The 23,854-nt window shown below is 44.8% G+C and overlaps 1 protein-coding gene across 1 annotated transcript; it reads right to left on the bottom strand.

Moving 5' to 3' along the window:
• Positions 1-2,878: 2,878 nt before the first annotated feature.
• On the bottom strand, positions 2,879-20,062 carry EAF2 (ELL associated factor 2). Its single transcript, XM_015408804.1, has 6 exons — positions 19,951-20,062; positions 18,643-18,737; positions 10,440-10,576; positions 9,517-9,662; positions 5,438-5,752; positions 2,879-3,631 (listed from the first exon to the last, which is right to left on the bottom strand). Exons 1-6 carry the CDS (start codon positions 20,060-20,062, stop codon positions 3,585-3,587), a joined length of 852 nt encoding a protein of 283 aa, XP_015264290.1. The 3' UTR covers positions 2,879-3,584.
• Between the last annotated feature and the right edge of the window lie 3,792 nt (positions 20,063-23,854).

Raw genomic sequence — 23,854 nt, 5'->3', positions numbered from 1 at the left:
TGGCTTCCAGCCACGGTTACCGAGGTGGTAGGTTCCCGCATGTACGTAGTCCAGCTTGCGGACGGGCGCAAATGGAGACGGCATGTGGACCAGTTGAGGCAGCGGTGGGCGACTGGCCGCCCCACCTCGCAGCCAACCGAACTACCTGATCCCGAGGACCTTCCACAACCTCTCCCGGAGGTGAGTACCGATGTGCCCGAGGGCCCCAGTACTGTCCGCGAGTCAGGGCAGACCCCTACTCAAAGACCCATTGCTAGTGGTGGAAGTGCTCCTGACTCTGAGGCCCCAGAGTCGTACAATACTCCCCAGAATGAAAGGTGCCCTGAGCCTGTACAGCTACGCAGGTCTCAGAGATCGCGCAGAGCGCCATTGTACCTAAGCGATTATGATTGTACATAGTGTTTTTGCTTAGGGGGGAGGGATTTGTTATGTATTGACTTGAATGTAAATACTGATATGCGAATCGCCTGATTGAGATGCCATGTTGAGCTTCATCCTGGGCTAGGATCCTAATGTAACCAATAGGAGCCCTAGCCCAGAAAGTGTCTGCCAATCACCGTGCAGAGCGGGATCGCTTGTGATTGGTCCTTATTGCTTCAACCTCATAGGTTGCTTTATTGTACAGTGGGTGTGGCTACATTAGCCGGGAGTGTTTAAATATCGACAAGCCAGTGTATTTATTTCGATGGGTTCTGGCTGGCGATTGTTGTACCGTAACGGAGAAGTAACTGAGCTGAAGAATAAACCGCATTCTTGCTGAAATCACTCTCCGACTCTTTGTTAAGCGCACGACTTAACAGTTACTTTCTTTGCCCTATCAATTAGAACACAAATAGTGCATTTCTTGTGTCCAACTGCCAGGGAGCTCTGTCCTTTAAAAAAGAACAAAAGGGGAAAGGAAAGGAATATGGAGCTTTGAGTTCTTCACTCCGTGGATCTCTTCCTGTGCCTCTGCTTGTAGAGATTAGGTAGACGGCAACTAGAACTAGCGGTGGTGTCTTGCCTTTGAAATGCCTCCACCCTTGCCTCATCTGGCAATTACTTTGCTGTCTTTTAGGCACCAAGCCAAAGTCCTTTATTATCTTTTACTTATTTTTACAGCTACCTTCTACTTTACGACTATTTTATGTGCCCCACAAAAATTGTTCTTACGCTTCTGAGTACTGTGTTTGTGCTTATTTTATCCACTGTTTTTAATACTGATACTTTTTATGTTTGTTTTTATTTTGTTGGATTGCTTTTACCTTTTTTATAATCTAATTTTTATTGATTTTCTTACTACACACTACAAAACTAAAACTACAAAAGAGAGTAACAAGGTACTTTGATAAGCTATTCATACGCTTTAGATATATAATAACTACATGTTAGAAGTTGTGTTCAGTTCTTTAAATTCTAATAAAAGTTCAAATAGAAAGAGCAAAAAGACATTATTGGTATATCGCATCTGGTTGATACTATAAATTCATTAAACGTCAACATAGGCAATCTCAGATCTTTCACCTAGGTTTCTTCTTAGCTTTACTTTTCTTGTTCTTTTGCCAGGGAGATTTACTTTAAAGGTTTTAGGAAGATTGCTTTTCCCTTGTAAGCCACTTTGAGCCAGCTTCTGGAGAAGAGACATATAACTTTTTGTAAACACGGGTCTTCTTTGGGAGGACAAGGAGACAGGCTGTCATGTCTTCCTTGTCTACTCATGGTCTCTCAGGTGGGCAGCGCAGGATGGGGTCTGTGGCTGTTTCAGGAGCGCAAATAGCTCCGTTGCTCTATCTCAGTCAGCAGTGAAAAGAGGTGCACCAGTCCTTAAGCAGTTATTCCCATCTCCCTCCTCCCTAAAAGGGCAGCTTTCTCGGCCAAGTGTACTACTGGAACAAATGCCACCTTGTGTAAATAGATGGAAAAGCTGTATTATGCTGAACGAATTCTTCAGCTTGAAGCTATAGAGCAAAGTGGAGTTCAGGGTACAAATTTCACCACAGATGGGCTCGTGCCATGGTAGCCTGGTACACCACAAGTTACTCCGCAGTTTGCATAAATCCTTGGAAACTAACATAAAAGAATATTAGGCCCCAGTCACACGGGCCAGATAACACCGGGGGGGGGAGGCGTGGCTGTTTGCCCCAGAGCAAAATAAAGTGCGGTAGCCCGATCAGCCCGATCACACGGTCCCCAAAGTCTTCGCGCTTAGGCTGTTAGCTGGCGATCACACAGCGATGCTGGAGCGTGGCAAAGTGGCGCGGCAAGCGTTTCACGTTTGTGCGGATGCGCAGTTCCATGGAGCAGCACTTTCAGTTATGTATTTGTGCGCATGCGCTTACAAAAACCATCCGGTTTGCAATGGGACGTGGACGGGCGCTGGATGCCACGGGATACTAGCACTCCCGTGATCAGATGCCTGCCCCTGCCCCGTGTTTTCCGGATACTAGTGCACTTTCCGAGGTAGTTTTTTACTGCAAATCTTCGGCGGGACGCCACAGGTTGGCCACGGGTGCACTACACTTCCCAGATGTTGCTGTGTGATCGGGCCCCAAAAATCCGCCTGACATTCGTGCCTTTAGCGCGGCAAATCCTCCGTGTGAACGGGGCCCTAATTGATCTTCCATAAAGCTACTTGGAGGTTATTCCTCAGTTAAAAGCTGCCAAACAAACCATGTCATGTGTAACCTGGAAGTATTGTTCATATAGGGACGCTTCAAATGTATATGAGTAATGGCCTATGTAAGTATGTAGGGAAAGCAGTACAAAATTGCACCTGTCTACCCAACACATTGTCCCGCAAAAGTTTTAACACTTGGTTTCTCTGGGCACTCTGCCAACATCTATGAAGGATCAAATAAAAACGACAACTCCCATTGAAGTGATAAATATTTTATTAAGTTTATGAAATCTTCCCCAAAGGAATGTGTTGATCTGAAAAGAATTAGAGAACGCACTTATGCTGTGCAACTATCTACTTTAGCTAGCAAGATGAAGCAGCTAAGAGTTGATCAAAGTTTATCAAAGGCCAACGCCTATTCAAGTCTGATTTGACAGTCTGCAGACTAAAACCTGTACTATACAAGGAAATTAAGAATTTGTTAATGCTATTGCTGAACAATTACACCACATTACACCACAGCTGGCCATATTGTTTGGAATTTTTTTAAACACAATTAGCTGCAAGGATTTTTAAAAATATAGATAACAGCTTGTTCTGTCCTACTTAAACAAACATATAAAGGTTCTTGGGTAAACCTTAATCAAAAATGTGTCTACTATAAACAAGAACTTCCTCCATGTCTACTTTATACATAGTAATTAGCTGACTGAAATTTTAAGTAAAGGAGGTAGTAGTGAAGGCTAGACTTTGGGTCTGGCTAAAAAGAATAATACCAAATTCAGATATTTGGTAGAACCATATTAAAATAAGTTATGGATAAGAGAATGTTGCTGAACTTGATTCCAAATGACAGAAAAACTAAGTCAACTTTATTGTCCAAGTTGGTAATATTCTTCTATCTTCGTCAGTATAAACTTAGTGCAAAACAACTGCCTTCTCATCTTCAACAAGGGAGGGAAGGCATCACTATAATCCCAAGATGCTCTCAGTCATCACTGTCGCTTCCGGATTCACTTAACTGGAGATCATTCCCTAAAATTAAAGAAAAGTCAAAACGTCAACTTTGTTCCTCTCCATTCAGCAGTAAATCTAAGCATGCCTATTCTGAAACAGCACCAGATGCTAGCAGTTCCTTATGCCACCTTCAGAAACTGTGGTCATATGATCAGCTAGGCGACCATCGTCTCTAACACTAGCCTGCCTTACTGTCCTTGAAAGCAGCTCTTCTTGCCAGTAAGAAATATCGGCAACAAAAAAGTCAGAAGGCAGCAATGAAACGGAACTGCAAATCATGTTCGGACAGTGGTACAATTCTGTGTGCACGCTGCAAACGCAGGGAACAAAAGACTCAATTTCCTTTTTTTAAAGAACATTTTAAACATTTTACATTATAACAGACAAAAAGACCCCATTATTCTATACATCTTTAAAATTTATTTATCCCGCCCTCCCCACGGACAGGCTCAGGGCGGATTACATTCATTGGTACAAAGTACCATAAATCCACATAAAACACATTAAAAACAGTTAAAACATTTTGAACAGTCAAATAATCACAGTGCTTCAAATAATCCCAAATCCCAAAGTAAATTCTCAGTGCAAACGTACAGGCAGCTTGCATGATCATTCTGACTGCATTATGGAACTTTTACCAACATAGCCTCTTCTGAAACACTATTTGCATGCAAGAAGAGGAAGAGAAGAGATTGGATTTATAGCCTTCCCTCGGAGTCTCAGAGTGGCCTACAAACTCCTTCCCCTTCCCCTCCCCAAAACAGACACCCTGTGAGGTAGGTGGGGCTCAGAGAGCTCTGACAGAAACTGCTCTTTTTCAAGGACAGCTCTTATCAGAACTACGGCTTGCCCAAGGTCATCCAGCCAGTTACAAGTGGTGGAGTGGGGAATCAAACCTGGTTCTCCCAGATTAGAGTCTGTGCACTTAACCACTACACCAAACTGGCTCACTTGAGTCCTTGGAATAAGATAAGGTATAAATGGCCAAACAGATAAATATGGGTATAGATAGCCTGTAAGCATTGTTTGTTATGGAGGTTCGAAGTATCGAGTACAAAAGAGCAAGAGTCCAGCAGCACCTTAAAGACTACAAAATTTGTGGCAGGGGATGAGGTTTCATGAACTATGGCTCACTTCTTCAGATACACAGCTACCCGTCTTTAACCATCTCAAAGTATCAAGCTTCTTTGTTACTACAAAACCTACACAGAGAAGCTGAAAGGCTAAAGGTATTAACACAGTAACTTCTCAAAATAAAAAAGAGCTATTTTAATAATATGAACTAGTGTAGATGATCAAAGTAGTCACTCAGTCGCCACATATATTATTACAGAATTAGACTAAAAGAGTTTGCAGGTAGACCTTCCCTATCAGCTTTACCCTTGAGAATACAATGCATAAGTAAGTTATGTATGTACATAACAAAGAAGGTATGTGATAAGCTGAAGCTTAGCATGTCTGGTCTTACAACAAGTAGATCCATCATTCTGTGGTTCAGTGGAAGTTAGATCATATTGCACCAGACGCTGAAATAGTTCTTTTTGAGGAAGCTGTAATTTGGACTTCCAGTACAAATTACTGGTTTTTAATCTCAAAGTATAGAGCTCTGAAGAAGCCAACGCCATCGGTAACATTGTAAATGGCACAAGCTCAAATTTAGTATCAGTGATCAAAACAGCTTTTATCCCGACTTCTTCGTCAATACCAGTAGGCCAAACTCTCATATCTAGATGTGGTTTCAATTTCATGAGTTATAAAAACATGTAGCTTCCTTTTAAATTTCTGAAGTCCAAGTTTAGCAAGGTGCTCTTCTTATGTACTTACGCAATGTGTTCATCAGATGTCCCCTGTTCTCTTTCCTTCTGTTACATCCAGTATCCGCGTCATGGAAGGTCCGATGTGACACAGCAGACACAGGAGGCTGTGTTTGCAGGTGTGGCGTTGGCAAGGGAAGGGGTGGCTTTTCATCTTCTGAATCACTAGAACTATTTTCACTGCTTGAAGAGGACGGAAGGGGTGGCTTTTCATCTTCTGAATCAGAACTATTTTCACTGCTTGAAGAGGATGACGAACTCTTTGATTCTGATGAACTATCAGTGGTACTCATCTGCTCTATAACTTTAGCTTCTGCCTTGAGCTCTGAAAATAAGAATTTCCAAGATGAAGAACACACAGTTGACTGTTCTATAGTCCACGCCCAATATAGAAAGTTAAGACTGAAATGGAGTTAACTAAATAATCAGACAATGAGGTAAGAAGGTTTTTCTATCTTGTTTATATATTCTTGCCAATGTGGTATAATGGATGGCATGGCAATCTTGAACTGGGAATACCTCAGATTCAAATATTCTACTGTCATGAAGGCTAGCCTAACCTGCCTCACAGGCTGACAAGTATTCAAGAGGGGAGGTGTAATGATCAAACACAGTCATAGCAGTAGCTGTTTAGTAGGCCATACCTGCACAACTAAGATGAGCTGGTCACATGAAAACTGACTTCAGTAAGCAATCGTATTGCATCAGCTGCCGTACCATCACAACCAAGGCCTTTCAGCCTGTTGAACTGGCAAGCAAAAAACCAATCCAGACTCAGTGTTATTTTTACGTAACTAGCCCAGTACCTGTTCATATGGGTAAGAGCTAGCACAGCTTGACTGAAATATGACTGCCAGGCTCAAGCACCTGTGTGAATGTACCCAGATTATTAATATCTATCTCAAGATTTGCTTTGAAAAGCTCTTCAAATCTTCAGTGCATAACTAAATAAACAATCAAAGCAGAGGGTGGAGAAAAGACAGGAGTAGCAGAAAATCAATATAATAATGCTTGCAAGAACCTTTGCCAGTCTAATACATTTCTTCTCCCAACTTTACATTAATGATTTTACAACAAAATATCAGGGATCTAGATGCACTGATTTTCTTATCAGAATGTAAATTTTTCCCTATGTCCTTCCCCTTTTATTGGCTTGCATAGAAGCTAAAACTAAGAGGAAACCATCAGGTGACATGCTTCACGTGCAACGGTGTGCGGGACGGGGGCTGTTTGGGAATTGATGATTCACTCAGAACAAATTCTAACTGAATTAACCAACGCTAGAGAAAATTGTCAGTTTTAATGTGCCCTTGAACTTCCTTCCCTGAAGTTCTGGTTACTTTTAAGTGGTTATTTAGGGAATTAAATGGCAAGACTTTTGGTCAGAATTTCACTACAAAGAAAAACCGCATGGAAAAATTCTTTGCATTGTGTTCAAGGACCCTGCCTCAGAAGGATGCTTTTACTATCAATTAATACTGCTACAACCTGCCAGCCGTAATTCACCAACCAATTAACATCTTCTTCCTCCTCAGACTCCAAAGGGACGTTCAGCGTATTTGAATTAATGAAATATTCCAACTAAGAATTAAATCTTCTCAGAAGGAAGTACACAGCATTAATTCCCAACCATTAGAGGTTTCTGGAGCCAGCTTCCCTACCATAGCCCAGATCTTATTTTGTAAAATGAAACAATACTTGAAATCCCTCCTGTACCAGAGGCAATCATGGACATTTAGTCACCTGATTAACCAAGGTAACTGAAAGTCATATTTAGGCCACTAGAATACTTGTTATATTTGCAAGGTAATTTAGTCAAGTTCGCACATAATGCATTCTTTCAACTGTTGTGAAGGAAATTCTTAATGTATGAGTGTAATTTATATCTTGCACAACTAGTAAAATATGCAACCAGTAGGTACACTTTCATTAAAAACCTAGTTAAAACTTATAATATACAAAAATACAAGTATTCATTAGAAAGACAGTTAACATATAAGGGCCCAATGAAAGCCTTGTAAAAAGTATAGCCTAAACACAAGGGCCAATCCACATGACCTGATGCGTTTCTGCCCTATTGGGGCCTTCAGAGGTCAAACAATATTGAGGTACACATAACTTAAGATTTGTTTTCCCCTCCCTGTGTCTTACACGCTTTCATTAAAACCTTCGTCCAGCAGCAAGCATTCTCAGAATTAGGGACATAGCCAAAGCAAGTCAAGGGAAAGGCAGAGAGGAATACACATACTGTCACCATTTCCAGAACCAATAGGGATAGACATACAAGTGACAGACAAAAACATTAACTGCTATCTTTTACACTATTTCTGCACCAGGATTCTAATAGGGTAGCACTGCTATCATTACCGGAATCCATTCATCTCTAGTGGGAGATAAACATTACATAAACATGCTTTAGCAGTTTTTAAAATGACAAGTTGCAGATGGTTTTGATATCCCCTTAAGCAATATTGTTATTAAATTTGTTCAAAACCCATTGAGTCTGAAATTTGCGGAGAAGATACTACTTGTTCATCCTGTGCTACATTTTTATAAAGGAGACAAGATTTTGGTCTGTTTATTTCTAATAAGCTTAACCTGCAAATTAATATATGGGTTATAAACCAACTACAACAGCCCAGAGAATTACAACGAACTGATTTGTGATTTTCTGTATCATTCAGAGGACTGATTCGGCTGATGCCTTCTTTGCAATACTCCCAAGTCAAAAGCGGCAATATAGTCCTAGTTTTTATTGGTGATACTGTGATTGAGCTGCATCACTTAAGACTACAATGGGGGCTCATATTATTAACACATCCACATGCAGGGGTCATTTCGTAGAAAAAGAGCTAGGGGAACTCATTAGCATAACTCATTAGCATATGCCACACCCCCTGACATCACCGGAAGTGTGTCATAAGGCCACACCCCCTGACATCATCGGAAGTGTGTCATAAGGCCACACACCCCGCCCCCAACGGTCCCGGCCGCCGCCGGCCTTGCAGCTCTACTGCCGAGCCCCATGAGGGGCCCGGCGGTGGACCTGCAAGGCCGGCGGGAGTGCAAGGAAGCCCCGCGAAGGCCCTCCCTGGCCCCAGGCAGGCAGGGGTGGGGAGAGGCAGGGAGGAAGCAACTTACCCTCCCTCTTCTCCTGCCTCCTCCTGGCTGAATGAGGGCCGGAAGCGGGGTGGACGGAAGCAGGGGGCTGGGCTTTACCTCACCCGGGGGAACTGTGTTCCCCCCCCGAAATGACCTCTGCCCACATGCAGAAAAAGAATGCTTTCCAAAGAAAATTAGACCTTCTGCCAGTTTTCTATTTGCAAGGGATTTTTAAAAATAGGACAACATTAATTTATGAGACCTTAACTGTCTGCAGGGACACAGATCTGTCATCATGAAATGGTAAAAGTCCTCAGCGGACATTAAATTGTATTGACACAGAGCACGAGCCCACCAGCCCATGTTTCATGAACATGATAGCTGTTAACATATTAATCGGGCAAAATGTGTACTCTGTCCACATGAACAGAGGCTAAGGAAAATCCACGTTCCCCAATTCACACAATACAGCAATCACACTGAAGCATGTGGCTGGCAAGCTCCCACACCGCGTGAATGGAATGCAAAGTAACATCTGCAGAACACTACGGTTAACCTGCAATCTCAAAATCCTGAAATTACCAACTGAAAGAACATAAGAACATAAGAGACGCCAATGTTGGATCAGGCCAAAGGCCCATCCAGTCCAACACTCTGTGTCACACAGTGGCCAGAAATACCAGTGCCATCAGGAGGTCCACCAGTGGGGCCAGGACACTAGAAGCCCTCCCACTGTTGACCCCCCCCCCAAGCACCAAGCAGTCAAAGCATCACTTGCCCCAGAGCCCCTATCTATACCTTGTGGCTAATAGCCACCGATGGACCTCTGCTCCATATGCTTATCTAATTCCCTCTTGAAGTCGTCCATGTTTGTAGCCGCCACCACCGCCTGTGGCAGTGAATTCCATGTGTTAATCACTCTTAATGTGTTAAAGCAAGTTTAAACCTCTGCATAAGCTTCTAGCAAGAGATGTAGTTATAATTTACCTCTTTCAATATCATCCATAGGAGAAGTTGGAGACATCTTTTCTTTTGGTGTAGGGCATTTAACACTGTTTGAAATCCTACTTGCATTTCGCATTAGTTGCTGCTGCTGTTCAATGCGAGACTGGACCTTACTGCTTCCTTCACCTCTGGATGAAAGGGTTAGAATTTTCAGATGTCTTCAAAGAATAAAGTCCTACTCTGAGAATTTTGTGAGCTGTTCTAATTGGGTTTTTTTTTTTAAAGCCCATTTGGATTTAACAAGGCTTAAATTAGGGTTGCCAACTGTCTTACCTGGCATAGCGGGGGGGACCAGGTTCTGATCTGGGAGTTTCTCGCGCACCACAATGACATCGTCCGGAAGTGACGTCATCACGCTGGGCAGGTTGCAGGGTGACGCTCTAGCAATTGCCCTAAAATCTCTATGGTACCATAGAGTTTTCAGGGTGATTGCTAGAGCGTCACCCGGCGATGTGCCCAGTGTGATGATGTCACTTCCGGGTGACATCATCGCGCCAGGCATGTCGGCCTTATCTGGCCACTTTGGGGGTGGGGTTCCCCCCACTGGCCAAATCCGGACCGGCGGATTGGGGGCCCTTTCGGCGGGGGAACCCCCACCCCCCGGGGGGACTTGGCAGCCATAGCTTAAATCTAGTTATTATAGTGTGAGTCAGACTATGGATTTCAAACTTAAATCTTATTTTTCACTAGCAGTAGAAGTCAAGGCTTTGATGCTTAAACCTAACCTTGAGAAACAAATGTACTTTTCCTCAAAAGAAACATATAATGTATCTTTGGAGTAAGAAGGCTAAAGTAATGCTTTGTTAAAGATGTTTCAGTCCGCCTCTTCTGTTTCCTAATTTAGCTATGCCTGCTTTAACTACAGCATTTTCATAATGAGTAAAGAAACAGCCGCTTTCACCCACCTGGTCTTCTTCACAGTGATGTTGCTACTCAGTTTCTCAAGTCTACATTCTCCAGTGTCATGGTTAATAACCAATATGCATTCTTTCTGATATGGCTTCTTGGAGCCCTTGAAAACTGTTACTGGTGGAGTTGAACCCTTTTTTTAAAAAATGAGAAAAAAAAATACTGCTACCGTAGGCAATTATAAAGCTGCATTTTTCCTAAGGCAAACAGTTGTTCACTTCACCATGAAAGATCCTGTACATTTCACAACCATACTCCAAGGGCATCTGTTTCATGATTATAAAACTCTTTTCTACTGAATGGATTATGATGGAATTTGAGATGACCACTAAAAAAATGCAAGCCTCAGGTGAATTCGAGCGACCCTGTGCATCTTCAGAAGGCTTCAGGTGGCCTCGGCTTTGGATGACGTTGGATGGCTTATGCCACCTGATGGCTTGGGAACACCGAATTGGCCTTGGATGGTGCCACTGGGCTCCGGCACCCCCAGTGGAACACCAGGACTGGTGTGCCTAGCCCAATTTGGCATGCCTGGATTGGGACACCTCGGACAGAGAGCGAGCAGATGACTAACTGACCGGGTGATTTTGGTGTGTGATCTGGCTGGGCTAAATGAGGCTCTCCAACAGGATGGAAACCCCAAGCACCAAAACTGGGGGAGACATAGAGAAATCAGGGATGGGGTCATCAGAGTGGCCACTGAATGTAGCAAGGGATGCAGATGAACTATTCCCCCCCGCCGTTGAATGTGGGTCAAGTTGTGCTAACCATCCCCCCCAATCATTAGTATCTAATAAGAGACTTTAAAAAAATTATTTATTGTAGTATCTATGATAATTGGAGGGTTGAGAATTTGTTAGTACTTTTTTTTAGTACTTTTGGGAGGGTGTTGGAGTTGGGGGTGGTGGGAGATCTGGGGGGCTTATGCCGATAGGTTAGTTAGGGTGCGTTAGGATATTAGTGCTGCTGTATTAGTTAGTAATGAAAGGAAAATCTTTTTGTATTGCTGGGTTGTTGTTTGCAAGTGGGGAAGAGAAAGCAGAATGATCCTAGTCAAAATTGGGAGTGCCAGTTTTGGGCTGGGGTTCCCAGTGCTCGGGGGCTGTGGGAGCACTGTTCCCTCTAAGCTGAGTGAGTGTGAGCTAGCTCACCGGTTTTTTAGCCCCCAGCTCATACATTTTTGTCTTGGCTCAGGAAGGATGGCTCCAGAGCAGACTAATTCATGCAGGAGCCAAACCACTCACTCACAACTTTAATGCCAGTAGCTCACAAAGTAGAATTTTTGCTCACAGGACCCCACAACTTAGAGGGAACATTGTGTGGGAGTTATGGTGGTGGGAAAAGGTACTGGAATGGAAGGAGATGGAGACATGGATATGCTCACTCTCCTTCCAACCTTCATCCCGTCCCGAAACACATTGGTGTGAGGGCTAGGAATACCGACGTTGCGCAATGCCAGGCCCATTAACAACAAGACCAGAACGCTGCAGGATTACACGGCAGCGCAAAATGTGGACCTGACTTGCGTGACCAAGACCTGGGCGTGAGAAGGCAAAAGTCGCCCTGAAAGAACTGCCCCCACCAGGTTTTTCGATCCTTCATTAGTTGTGGGGGAAGGAGTGGCAATACTCATTACGGAAGGTTTCTCCTTCAGGCCACTTCCCACCCCGAGGATTGCCGGGATTGACTGTGCTGGTGTGGTCTGGGATGCTGAGGGGAGCTTGGCCATATGTCTGGTGTACTGGCCACCTAGTACACTGGCTGACAGCTACTGAGCCTGCTGGAGATGGTAGCTGGCTGGGCCTTGGAGTTCCCATGTCTGGTGGTGCTTGGGGACTTCAACGTCCATGCGGATGCTGCCACCTCCTTTCAGGCATTGGACCTAGGGTCCTCCATGGCAGCACTAGGGCCCTCCCAAATTGTATTGGGTCCCACACATCAAGCAGGCCACCTCTTTGGCACTGGGACGGGGTTGGATCTGATTACTAAGGAGGAAGTGCCATGGTCAGATCACATGGTTCTGAAGGCCCGGATGGGTAGTCCCTACCTCCACCCCGTCTAGGCGGTGAGCTGATTTATGCTCGCCCGCAGACACTAATGGATCCAACTGGTTTCCAGAATGTTCTGCGGGATCCGATGCCCCCCCCCATGACTCCTTAGATGTGCTGATAGAGGACTGAGAGTCCCGTCTCTCTGAAGCCACTGATGAAGTTGCTCCCTGAACTCCTCTTTGCCCCCACTCCAAATCATCCCCCTGGTATACTATGGAGCTTCGGGGGATGAAGCGGGAGCTTAGAAGAAGACAACAAGAAGAAGAGATTGGATTTATACCCCACCCTTCACTACCCAAGGGAGTCTCAAAGTGGCTTACAAACTCCTTTCCCTTCCCCTCCCCACAACAGACACCCTGTGAGGCAGGTGGGGCTGAGAGAGCTCTGACAGAAACTGCTCTTTTTCAAGAACAGCTCTTATCAGAACTACAGCTTGCCCAAGGTCATCCGGCCAGGTGCAAGTGGAGGAGTGGGGAATCAAACCCGGTTCTCCCAGATTAGAGTCTGCGCACTTAACCACTACACCAAACTAGAGTAAGTTTGGTGGCATGCTCACGATGAAGCTACAAGAGCATCTTATAGGACGTTTATGAAATCGTATGAGATGGTGAAGGCTGCAAAAAGAGACTTTTACTGAGCCTCCATCACACCCGCTCGCTCTCACCCAGCACAACTGTTTAGGGCAGGGGTGTCGAACTCATTTGTTACAAGGGCCAGATCTGACATAAATGGGACTTTGTGGGGCCAGGCCATGCATGTCATAAAATGTAATGCCAGGTAAGCAGAGATATAAACTTTATAAGAGATACAAACACAATTAAAGATATTATTTTTTTTGCTTAAAATACAAATATGTTTAAAACTTTTGCGATACTTTGTTTATTTAGCAGTCTGATAACTGACACCTCCCATCCATTCTCAGGCACCCATTCAGCAGAGATAAGCTGGCTCAAAACATCAACCCTGTACTCTGAAGGCGACAACTCCAGCAAGCAACAGCTTCAACTATACAAACACTGGAAAGTGAAACTTCTTGAGCTCCACTCCACTGAAATACATTGTAGCACAAAGTTGCAAAGAAAATGTGGAATGGATTTCCCATTAAGGTCTCTGAGCCCAGATAAGACTATGGGACTGGAATGACAACCACCAGAGTAAAATGACAGCCCCTGGGAGTAGCAGAAGTGTTCTGGGATTGGAATGAGGAGCTCCAGAGTGGAATTCCATTCCCAGAATGCTGCTGCTACTCCCAGGGGCTGTTATTCCACTTTGCACCCTGTCATTCCAGTCCTAGAACACAGATTCTATTGCTAGGGACCATCATTCTACTCTGAGGGCTGTCATTCCAGTCCCAGAGCGCTGTTTCTATTGCTGGAAACAATCCTAGAGTAGTCTATCTGGGTGCAGAGACCTTAATGGAAAAATCCATTCTGTATTTTCTTTGTAACTTTGCAAGCTCAGAAGAGCTTCCTGCCAAAGCAGGAAAAACCAAGGAGGAGGGAGCCTGGAACTTCAGCAGCCTCAAACTTCAAAGGGGGAGGACAGGAGGGGGAGGAGGGGGGAAGAAAAGGGCCATGGGCCTGATTAAAGCCATGGGCAAGCCGCTTCTGGCCCACGGGCCTTAAGTTTGACACCCCTGGTTTAGGGTGTTTTGTTCTTTAACCTCTCTTGCTAAGAGGACACAAAATATTAGTAATTTGGCCATTAGCTGTGAGGCATCTGCAAGCTTTTTTGCTGATAAAGTCATGTCACGCTGCCACAACCTGCCAGCCAATGTTGATACAGTACATGGAGGCCCCTTGGCTCCCTTTGGATTCAGTATTCAACACCTTCAGCCAGCTCTTGCTGACTGATGCCAGTAGGATCCTGGGTGCTGTTAGGCCTACCATACGTCTCCTGGATCCGTGTCCCTCGTGGCTGGTGAAAGCCAGTGGTGATGGAATACAAGCCCCTCTGATGGACATTATCAATCTATCCCTAGATTTGGGGGTCTATCCAGAGGGTCTGAAAGAGGCTGTGGTAATACCGCTCTTGAAACAGCCATCCTTGGATCCTTTAGATCCTTCCAATTACCGCCCAGTTTCAAACTTATCATTCCTGGGCAAGGTAATTGAGAGGGCAGTAGCCGCACAGCGTTTCCTGGATGACACATTGGCCTTAGATCCATTGGAGTCTGGCTTCCACCCTGGCCATGGGATGGAGAAGGTGTTGGTTGCCCTCGGGACGATCTCCGTAGGCAGCTAGACTGAGGCGGGTCAGTGCTGCTGTTATTGTTAGATCTTACAGCAGCATTTGACACAGATGACCATGATCTGTTGACCCAGTGCCTCGCCGACATAACGAGTTCATGGGGTGGTCTTACAGTGGCTTACCTCATTCCTCCGAGATCGGGGACAGAGGGTGGCTCTATGAGGGCAGAGAGCCAGTTTGATGTAGTGGTTAAGTGCACGGACTCTAATCTGGGAGAACCAGGTTTGATTCCCCACTCCTCCACTTGCACCTGCTGATGTGACCTTGGGTCAGTCACAAGCTCTGGCACAGCTGTCCTTGAAAAAGAGCAGTTTGTGTCAGAGTTCTCTCAGCCCCACCCACCTCACAGGGTGTCTGTTGTGGGGAGGGGAAGGGAAAGGAGTTTGTAAGCCGCTCTGAGACTCCAAGTGAAGGGCGGGGTATAAATCCAATCTCCTTCTCCTCCTCTATGGGGGAGGGGTAAAAATCTAATAAATATCATCAACAACAACAAGGTTCCCCTTAACTTGTGGGGTTCCCCAGGGGACCATTCTCTCCCCAATGTTGTTCAACATCTATATGAGCCCCCTTGCCCAGGTGGCACGGAGCTTCGGGCTAGGGTGTCATCTGTGTCTTTTAACAGGCGGCCGCCTGGATTCCCCCCACAAAATCTGGCTGAGGGACTGGAGGCCACGGTGGGATGTTTGAGGAAGAGTTGACTGAAACTGAATCCAACTAAGACGGAGGCTCTGTGGCTGGGGGGGGAATTCAGGACTGGGGTCCCAGCTTCCCATTCTTGATGGTGCACCTCTAATACCAGTGCAAACGGTCAAAGAGTTTTTGGGCGTGGTCTTGGATACCTCCTTATCAATGTAGATCCAGATCACAAATGTTGCCAGGCTGGCATTCTACCAGCGAGGCGAGGCAGCTGGCCCCTTTCCTGTCTCGCCCTGACCTAGCCACAGTAATTCACGCAACAGTCACCTCTAGATTGGAAGGATCACAAATGTTGCCAGGCTGGCATTCTACCAGCGAGGCGAGGCAGCTGGCCCCTTTCCTGTCTCGCCCTGACCTAGCCACAGTAATTCACGCAACAGTCACCTCTAGATTGGAAGACTGTAACTCGCTCTAGGTTGGCCTGCCCTTGGGACTGACCCGGAAACTCCTACTGGTCCAGAATGTGGCAGCGTGGGTTCTGACTGGAACACCATAAACCACAGACACTCAGCCTGTGCTGTGCCAGCTGCAACTGGCTCCCAGTGGAATACCAGGTCAGATTAAAAGCAGGGGTCATTTCCTGCGGGAGCGCACAGGAGCGGAGCTCCGGCAGTAAGGAGCCCAGGCGGGCGGGCACATGCAACAAGCCCCCACCCCCTGCTCCCAGCAGCCCTCAGTTGGGCCACGAGGAGCAAGAAGCAGCCAGGTAAGTTGCAGAGCCCCACCCCCGGCCCGCCTTCAGGTAGAAGCTCTCCCTCCTCTGTGAGGGCAGATCTGTGCGTTCCCCCATCCCATAGCTAGCCTGAGCCTGAGTGGTGGGTGTTGCCTTCTGACACACTTCCGGTGAGGTCAGGGGGTGTGGTGCATGCAAATGACTTATGCTAATGAGTTATGCTAATGAGCTCCTGCACCTCTTTTTCTACGAAATGACCCCTGATTCAAAGTTTTCGTACTGATCTTTAAGGCCCTGAGCAGTCTGGGACCTACGTCTCTTCCGAGACCGCCTCCTCTAATATGTCCCCTGAAGAGCTCTATGCTCCACTGGAAATAACCTACTGGTGATCCCTAGCCCTAAAGACACCCGGCTGTCCTCAACCAGAGCCAAGGCCTTTTCAGACCTGGCTCCTACCTGGTGGAACTCTCTGCCAAATAACATCCATGTCCTGCAGGACCTGATGCAGTTCCACAGGACATGTAAGGCAGAGATGTTCCACCAGGCTTTTGGTTAAGGACAGCAATGGGTACCACCTACCTGGCACTCCCCCCCCCCTCCATTTTGCTGTCTCCCGCTTGCAGGACAGTAATGCATATTTTATCTTGGTGCCATCTGATGTTTCTTTGATTTTAACTTGACTGTTTTAATTTCAGTTTTATATAGTATTTTTTTGTTTTTGGAAACCGCACTGAGCCTTATGAACTCAGGGAAGGGAAGTATGTAAATTGAACTTATAAATAAATAAATGCTACTAAAATAGACTGGCTTATAATAACAAAACCCAGACAACTTTTTTCCAACGTTTGCTATGAGTTTGAATTCAGACCTGGGGTACACATGCATGTCAGAGAGAGGTGACTCATTCTCTTCACTTGTCAGAACCATTCAGAAGAAGAAGAGAGAAGAGATTGGATTTATACCCTGCCCTTCACTACCCGAAGGTGTCTCAGAGCGGCTTACAAACTCCTTTCCCTTCCCCTCCCCACAACAGACACCCTGTGAGGTAGGTGGGGCTGAGAGAGCTCTGACAGAAACTGCTCTTTTTCAAGGACAGCTGTGCCAGAACTATGGCTTGCCCAAGGTCATCCAGCAGGTGCAAGTGGAGGAGTGGGGAATCAAACTCAGTTCTCCCAGATTAGAGTCCGCGCACTTAACCACTACACCAAACTGGCTCTCCTTAACTTCAAAACACGAACAATGTGCTAGTTATAATCAAAAGCAAGTCCATGTTGGCATCAGCAGCTGCAATCAACCATTACCACAGACAGAACTATCCACTTGATTTCTGGAATTGTACCAAAACATCACGTCATCAAAGAATTTACCATCTGGGAACCCAAATCTGAAATTGACCTCATCTGTTGAGGCTTAGAAACACAGGAGTATTACTGATGTATTTTAATTGTTTCTAATTGTATATTATATTTGATGGAACCCACCCTGAGCCTGCTATGCAGGGAGGGCGGGATACAAATCTAATAAAATAAATAAACTTTTGGACAGCATGGTACCTGCTCTTGTCAAATGGTTTCAAGGGTACATAATTTTAGCTATGTAAGCTACCAGTTTTAAAGATATTTTGGCATATTTTAAAATGATGAGGTGATCATCTCACCGGCACAATCATTACATTGCCTTGAATAATTCAATTTTATCTTAGCTTTCCTGGGTATAACCTGTCTCTCTAATCTATTTGAGCAATAAACAAGAATGTAGACATTTGTTTGGCCAGGTACTGGAGTGAATTAGGGGAATGATACATGGGATATCGAAGAGTAACAGGAAATGTACCAGGCAAGCTATGGAGAGGGGCAAGGCGCTATCCCCATAAAATGGAAAATGAGGAGGGTACTGTTTCACTTGGGGGGGGGGCACCATAATTGCTGGAAGTTTCCTATCACTGTGTCTGAAGGCAGAGAAATTTCAACCTTCTGTCGTAGTGGAGGACACCCTCCTCCAAAATTTACCATCCAATTTGAGCCGAAGCATCTAGAAACTTGAGTAAATGCAGTAGAGGCTCGATTACCCAACATTTCTTTGTTATTGTAGTTACAATAACAACATAATGTTCTCTCTTATTCACACATTTGGGATTTGTTCACAACTGAGGCTGCAAATGGCAGAACAGCTCACAAAGGCTGTAGCCCTAAATGTCCTTACAAGGAAACCAGTTCTGTTTCACACTTTATACAGCAATCATGTCTGCAACAGTTACATTGATTTTCCAACAGTAAACAAATATAGACTAACAGTAAACAAATACAGCAGACAGTTCCCTACATACACCTTTTGTGGAGCTTTGGAGCTTTAATTGACTATGGCTGCCCAATGCATGTTTAGAAAAAGCACATCTGCCCTTCTCACTGTGTGGGTTAACCACAGGAAACACAGGCATAACCATGGCAAATGTGGTTGCCATGTTGGGTTTTATATTCACAAAGTGTTATGCTTGAGACAGTAAGCTATACTCTTTTCATTCATTCTCACCTCAATATTTGGTAAAGTTATTGTCACTTGTTCACCTTTACCAACTTCAAGGTCTCCTTCACAGGATGTATCGATTGATGCAGGTTTGAAGTCATCTAAATAAAGAATAATAAAACAAGTAAGGGGTGTGCTTTTTAGGACTCCTTTAGGCAGTAATGCATTCACAGCCAAGATAGGGAAGTGCTGGCTCATTCAACTGATATCTTTTCTAATGCAGGCTTATTTAGGATCTTATCCAAGAACCTACAGCATTTACAGTCCAGAAGGTTTGGCTGATCTATATCTTAGAGCTCATCACAAAAGGACCAAATGTAATATTTTAGGAGGAGTATAATTGTTGCCTCATATTCAAAAAATAATTAGGGAAAAACTAAAATTCAAGAAAATAATATTACTAAGTTTCACAGTAAAGGGTAAGTGAAGTCCGAAACCAGATTTAAATTATTCCAAAACACTTACAGCAGGGACAACAACAACTCTAAATATACCAATAGAAAAGATCAGATCAGATCTTTACAAAAGAAGAAACAGCTGAGATATTTAAAATACTCAGCTTTACTTTTAAGAGTTCTGCACATTTTTAATATAATGGAGTTAAAAAGATTTAATACATGCTATAGATGTTCAGAGACTACAGCTACAAGAATGTAAGTGAACATCTTTATGGCATACTTCACTCTACCATCTTTTTTTTTACCATCTGAATCTGAAAATATTAATGAATATACAATATTAATGAAAATTACTGAATTTAATGACAATCAGCAGAGTTAGTACTAAATATTTAAGAACTATGTATTTTAAAATACTGTTTTGTTATTGCTAAACACTTTGAAAGGCCAGAAAATTGTTAGCGTATCTAGCTTGTTTATTGCTAGTTTTTATTTTTACTGTAGTGATAGTCCTACCAACCAGGGGTCATTTCCTGCAGGAGTGCACAGGAGCGGAGCTCTGGCAGTAAAGAGCCCAGGGGGTGGGCACATGCAACAAGCCCCCCCCCCTGCTCCCAGCAGCCCTCAGTCAGAGCAAGCAGCCAGGTAGTTTGCAAAGCCCCCCCCCCGGCCCCCCGGTCCAAAACAGTCCAGTGGCACCTTTAAGACCAAGTGTTATTCAGGTACAAGCTCTCCCTCCTCTGCAAGGACAGATCTGCACATTCCCCCCCCCCAATAGCTAGCAATCCAAAACAGTCCAGTGGAGCCTGAGGGGTGGGTGTTGCCTTCTGACACACTTCCGGTGATGTCAGGGGGTGTGGCATATGCAAATAAGTTATGCTAATGAGCTCCTGCACCTCTTTTTCTACGAAATGACCGCTGAGTGGCACTCCTGTGGTCCTCCTCTCCGTCCCTTGCCTGAGATGGACGGTGAACTCTACCCCCTTGCTACAGGGCCCCGGATTGGCTCTGGCGGCCTTGTCCATCATAGTGGCACCGCTTCCACACACTGCCTCCACTGACCCTTGCAGCTCAGTTGCTATAGACTAAGGTTGCCAATCTCCAGGTGGTGGCTGGAGACCTCCCGCTATTACAACTGGTCTCCAGTTAGCAGAAATCAGTTCACCTGGAGAAAATGGCCACTGCGGAAGGTGGACTCTATGACATATCCCATTAAAGTCCCTCCTCTCCCCAAACCCCACCCTCAAAATCTCCAGGTATTTCCCAACCCAGAGCGGGCAACCCTACTATAGACACTGACCCGGTTCTGAACAGAAAACACTGCAAACGTACCAACTTTGTCTGCTGGCTGCTGTGCAAATTATGCCCTTAGGGAACAGACTAGCGCCGCTATAGTCACACGGCAGCTGGCCGCTACAGTGCAGGCATGCCTGAGGATTGTTCTGCCCGCCTGTTAATTATTGACAGTGTACAGGTTTAAGTACATTTTAAATAAACAGGTTTCCACCTTCCCTGTAGCTGCAAATCAGTGGGTCTCTACCTTCAGTCTCTAATATTAGTGGATCTCTGTTAAAAACCAGTGCAAATCCTAATTGCTATTCTAGTTATTTACAAGAGAGTAGGAAAAAGGTGGCTCAGTGGTTAAGACGCTGAACTGCAGGCTGGAAGGTCAGTAGTTCAGCCGTTCGAGACCCGAGTGCTGCATGATGGAGTGAGTTCCCGTCTCTGGTTCCAGCTCCTGCCAAACTAGCAGTTTGAAAGCAAGAAATTGCAAGCAGGTAAATAGGTACAGCTTCTATGGGAAGGTAACAGCGTTCTGTGAGTCTCGGCGTCGTCATGCTGGCCACATGACCATGGAAACATCTTCGGACAGTGCTGGCTCTTTGGCTTGGAAACAGAGATGAGTACCGCAACCCTAGAGTCGGATTCGACTGGCTTTCGAGCAAGGGAAACCTTTACCTTAGGAACAAGGTGTCTTCAAAGCTATAAGAGTCTTAGATATTATGAAACTGCATCTTGCCCACCTCTACTGTGTCACTATGCCATGATACTGGCTTATATGTCTTCATAAATAATAGAACATGAAAGGTTCAACAGGATGGTGTATATATGTATTATCTATAAAATTCAGTAAGAGGCATTTTTATGCCACCTAGCTCCAACAACCAGAAATACATTTTTGGTTCCAAGGGCCATGCCACAATAAGCCATTATTATTTACCATCTGCTTTTAAAACATAGAAGTCTGTAGGGTACAGTCTGTTTGTTAGACAATGTCCGGTAACTGGGCTTATCTTTTAAATCTTTTTTCCCCAAACTGCACCCAGGTATTTCAGGAGATTCCCTGCTTCACAGCATATCATTCTCTAGCTGGTGGAGAACATGAGAACAAGTACACACATGCAGTGACTTTACAAAAAGTATCCACAGATTGAACTGTTTGATCATTATGATGTATTTCAGCAGTAAGCATATTTGAATGAGAACAAGTACACACATGCAGTGACTTTACAAAAAGTATCCACAGATTGAACTGTGTTAAAGGAGTTTGATCATTATTATGTATTTCAACAGTAAGCATATTTGCATTAAACTACTTTTTTATCTTGGCTTTGATTGATATTTTGAGCACTGGGGAAAAAAATCGACACTCCACAGTGTCTTCATTCATAACCCTTTGGAAAATAAGTATTATGCTAACTCTGAATAACGAGATCGCACTGTCTCAAGTTTTCCCAAATATTTTTAAAAGTTAACATAATAAACTACTTTTAAAAAAAAGTGCTTCAGGTTATCTGGAATGTGCCCTGAGTCATGATTCACCTGAACTAATAAATAGATGGTTTCTGTTTAATTCATAAATTAAATGATACACATAGGCTGCGATCACACAGACTAAATATTGCACTTTCAATCCACTTTCAATGCACTTTCCAACTGGATTTCACCAGTTCACACAGTAAAATCCCCTTGGAAAGTGCACTGAAAGTGGATTATTTCGTGTGTGTGACCGCAGCCTAAGGCTCACGCCAGCTTCTCTTTCTCCAAGGCTTCAGTGCTGGTTCTAAACTCAAGCCATCGTCTACGCCGTTTTGCCTCACACAGAGATTCAGATCAGTGAGGCGCCTGTCTGTTTAGTTTTATTATTACAGTCTTAAGACCAACATAGAGAGTAAGCATAATATGTGAGGGAGAGAGAAGAGGGGAAAAAACAGTCATAATATACAAAAATAGAAATCTGAATTTAAGAACTTTTAAAATGCAATTCCGGCTGCAATCTAAGAATTAATGCACAAAACTCAGCGCCTGAATGGGTCATCTCTGCATTCTTATCTGATAGGAGCCAGTGAAGCCTTGCTTTGTTTGTGTTAATGTGCCCAGGTGTCCTATCCACTAATGGGGGTAATAATTTTAAGACCAGCCTCCCTGTAAAATGGACAGCTGAAGAACATACGCTCTACCGATTCGACCTCGCTTAAAAGGCATGGGCATAGCCTTTCAGAGTAGGTGTTTTCGCCGCAAATGGAAGGGCAGAACACCTAGCTAGGGCAAATGCCCCTTTTAGAATTCACTCCCTCCCCTGAAGTCAAATATATTGCCGGCTCAATGGCGCTTTTGATATTTAGCAACACCCCGAGTCGCAGAGGTGTCAGATCAGGCCGCTCAATACCCTCAGCTCTTTGTTTAATCAGCCCTTTGGCTTGTTCCAATCCACAGGATAAGTGTAGCTGAGGTGAGAAGCCAATTCTATGAACATGATCGTGAACCGCCTTTATCTAACTGGATTGGGAATCGTCCCGGAATATCAGGGGAAGGAAGCCTCGGGGCAGGGGCGGATTAAGGCTCACTGGTGCCCTAAGCACTGACCCATCTTGGTGCCCCCAATCTTGGTGTCATAGACACTGCAACCTCACCAACAAAAAATAGAAGATACCCTAGGGTGGCACCATGATCAAGGTGCACTAGTTTCATCATAGCTGAGGTGAGAAGCCAATTCTATGAACATGATCGTGAACCGCCTTTATCTAACTGGATTGGGAATCGTCCTGGAATATCAGGGGAAGGAAGCCTCGGGGCAGGGGCGGATTAAGGCTCACTGGTGCCCTAAGCACTGACCTATCTTGGTGCCCCCAATCTTGGGGTCGTAGCCTATGACACTGCAACCTTGCCAACAACAAATAGAAGATAACCCTAGGGTGGCACGATGATCAAGGTGCACTAGTTTCATCAATTTTTTCTTTTTTACAAATCTTCATTTGTTTTTTTCTTTTCTTTTCACCCTTTCCCCAACTTTGTGGTGCCCCCTTTGCCCCTGGTGCCCTAAGCACGTGCTTAGTCTGCTTAATGGTTAATCCACCCCTGCCTCCTTCTCTCCCACCCACCTTCATGCCTCCCACATGCTTGTGTGTCTTTCCCTTGTCCGCTGACAAGACTCCCCACTGCACGGGGCACAGCACAGTGTGCAGCGGAAACCACGGGTGGTGCAGCGCTAGCGAGTGAGTGGGCAGGGGTTGCTGGCAGCAGTGGGCCCTGGGCCCTACAGTCACCGGCAGGGGGTGGAGGAATAGGGATGCCAGATCCAGGTTGGGAAACTCCTGGAGATTTGGGGGTGGAAGACAGGGACTTCAGTGGGGTACTATTTATTTATTTATTAATTTATTATTTACATTTCTATCCCGCCCTCCCCGGAGGCTCAGGGCAGCTTACAAGGCATATCCCCAAATAAAACAATAGAACAATACAAAATATTAAAAATACATCACAAGTACTGAACAATTTTGGTGCTCCTCTGAACCCCTTCCAAGTTCAGATTCCTAAAA

This window comes from Gekko japonicus, unplaced genomic scaffold (assembly GCF_001447785.1).
Source record: "Gekko japonicus isolate JY-2015 unplaced genomic scaffold, Gekko_japonicus_V1.1 scaffold3534, whole genome shotgun sequence".
Lineage (NCBI taxonomy): Eukaryota > Metazoa > Chordata > Lepidosauria > Squamata > Gekkonidae > Gekko > Gekko japonicus.
Note: the sequence above shows the minus strand (reverse complement) of the source record. Positions and strands in the feature narration are given on the sequence as shown.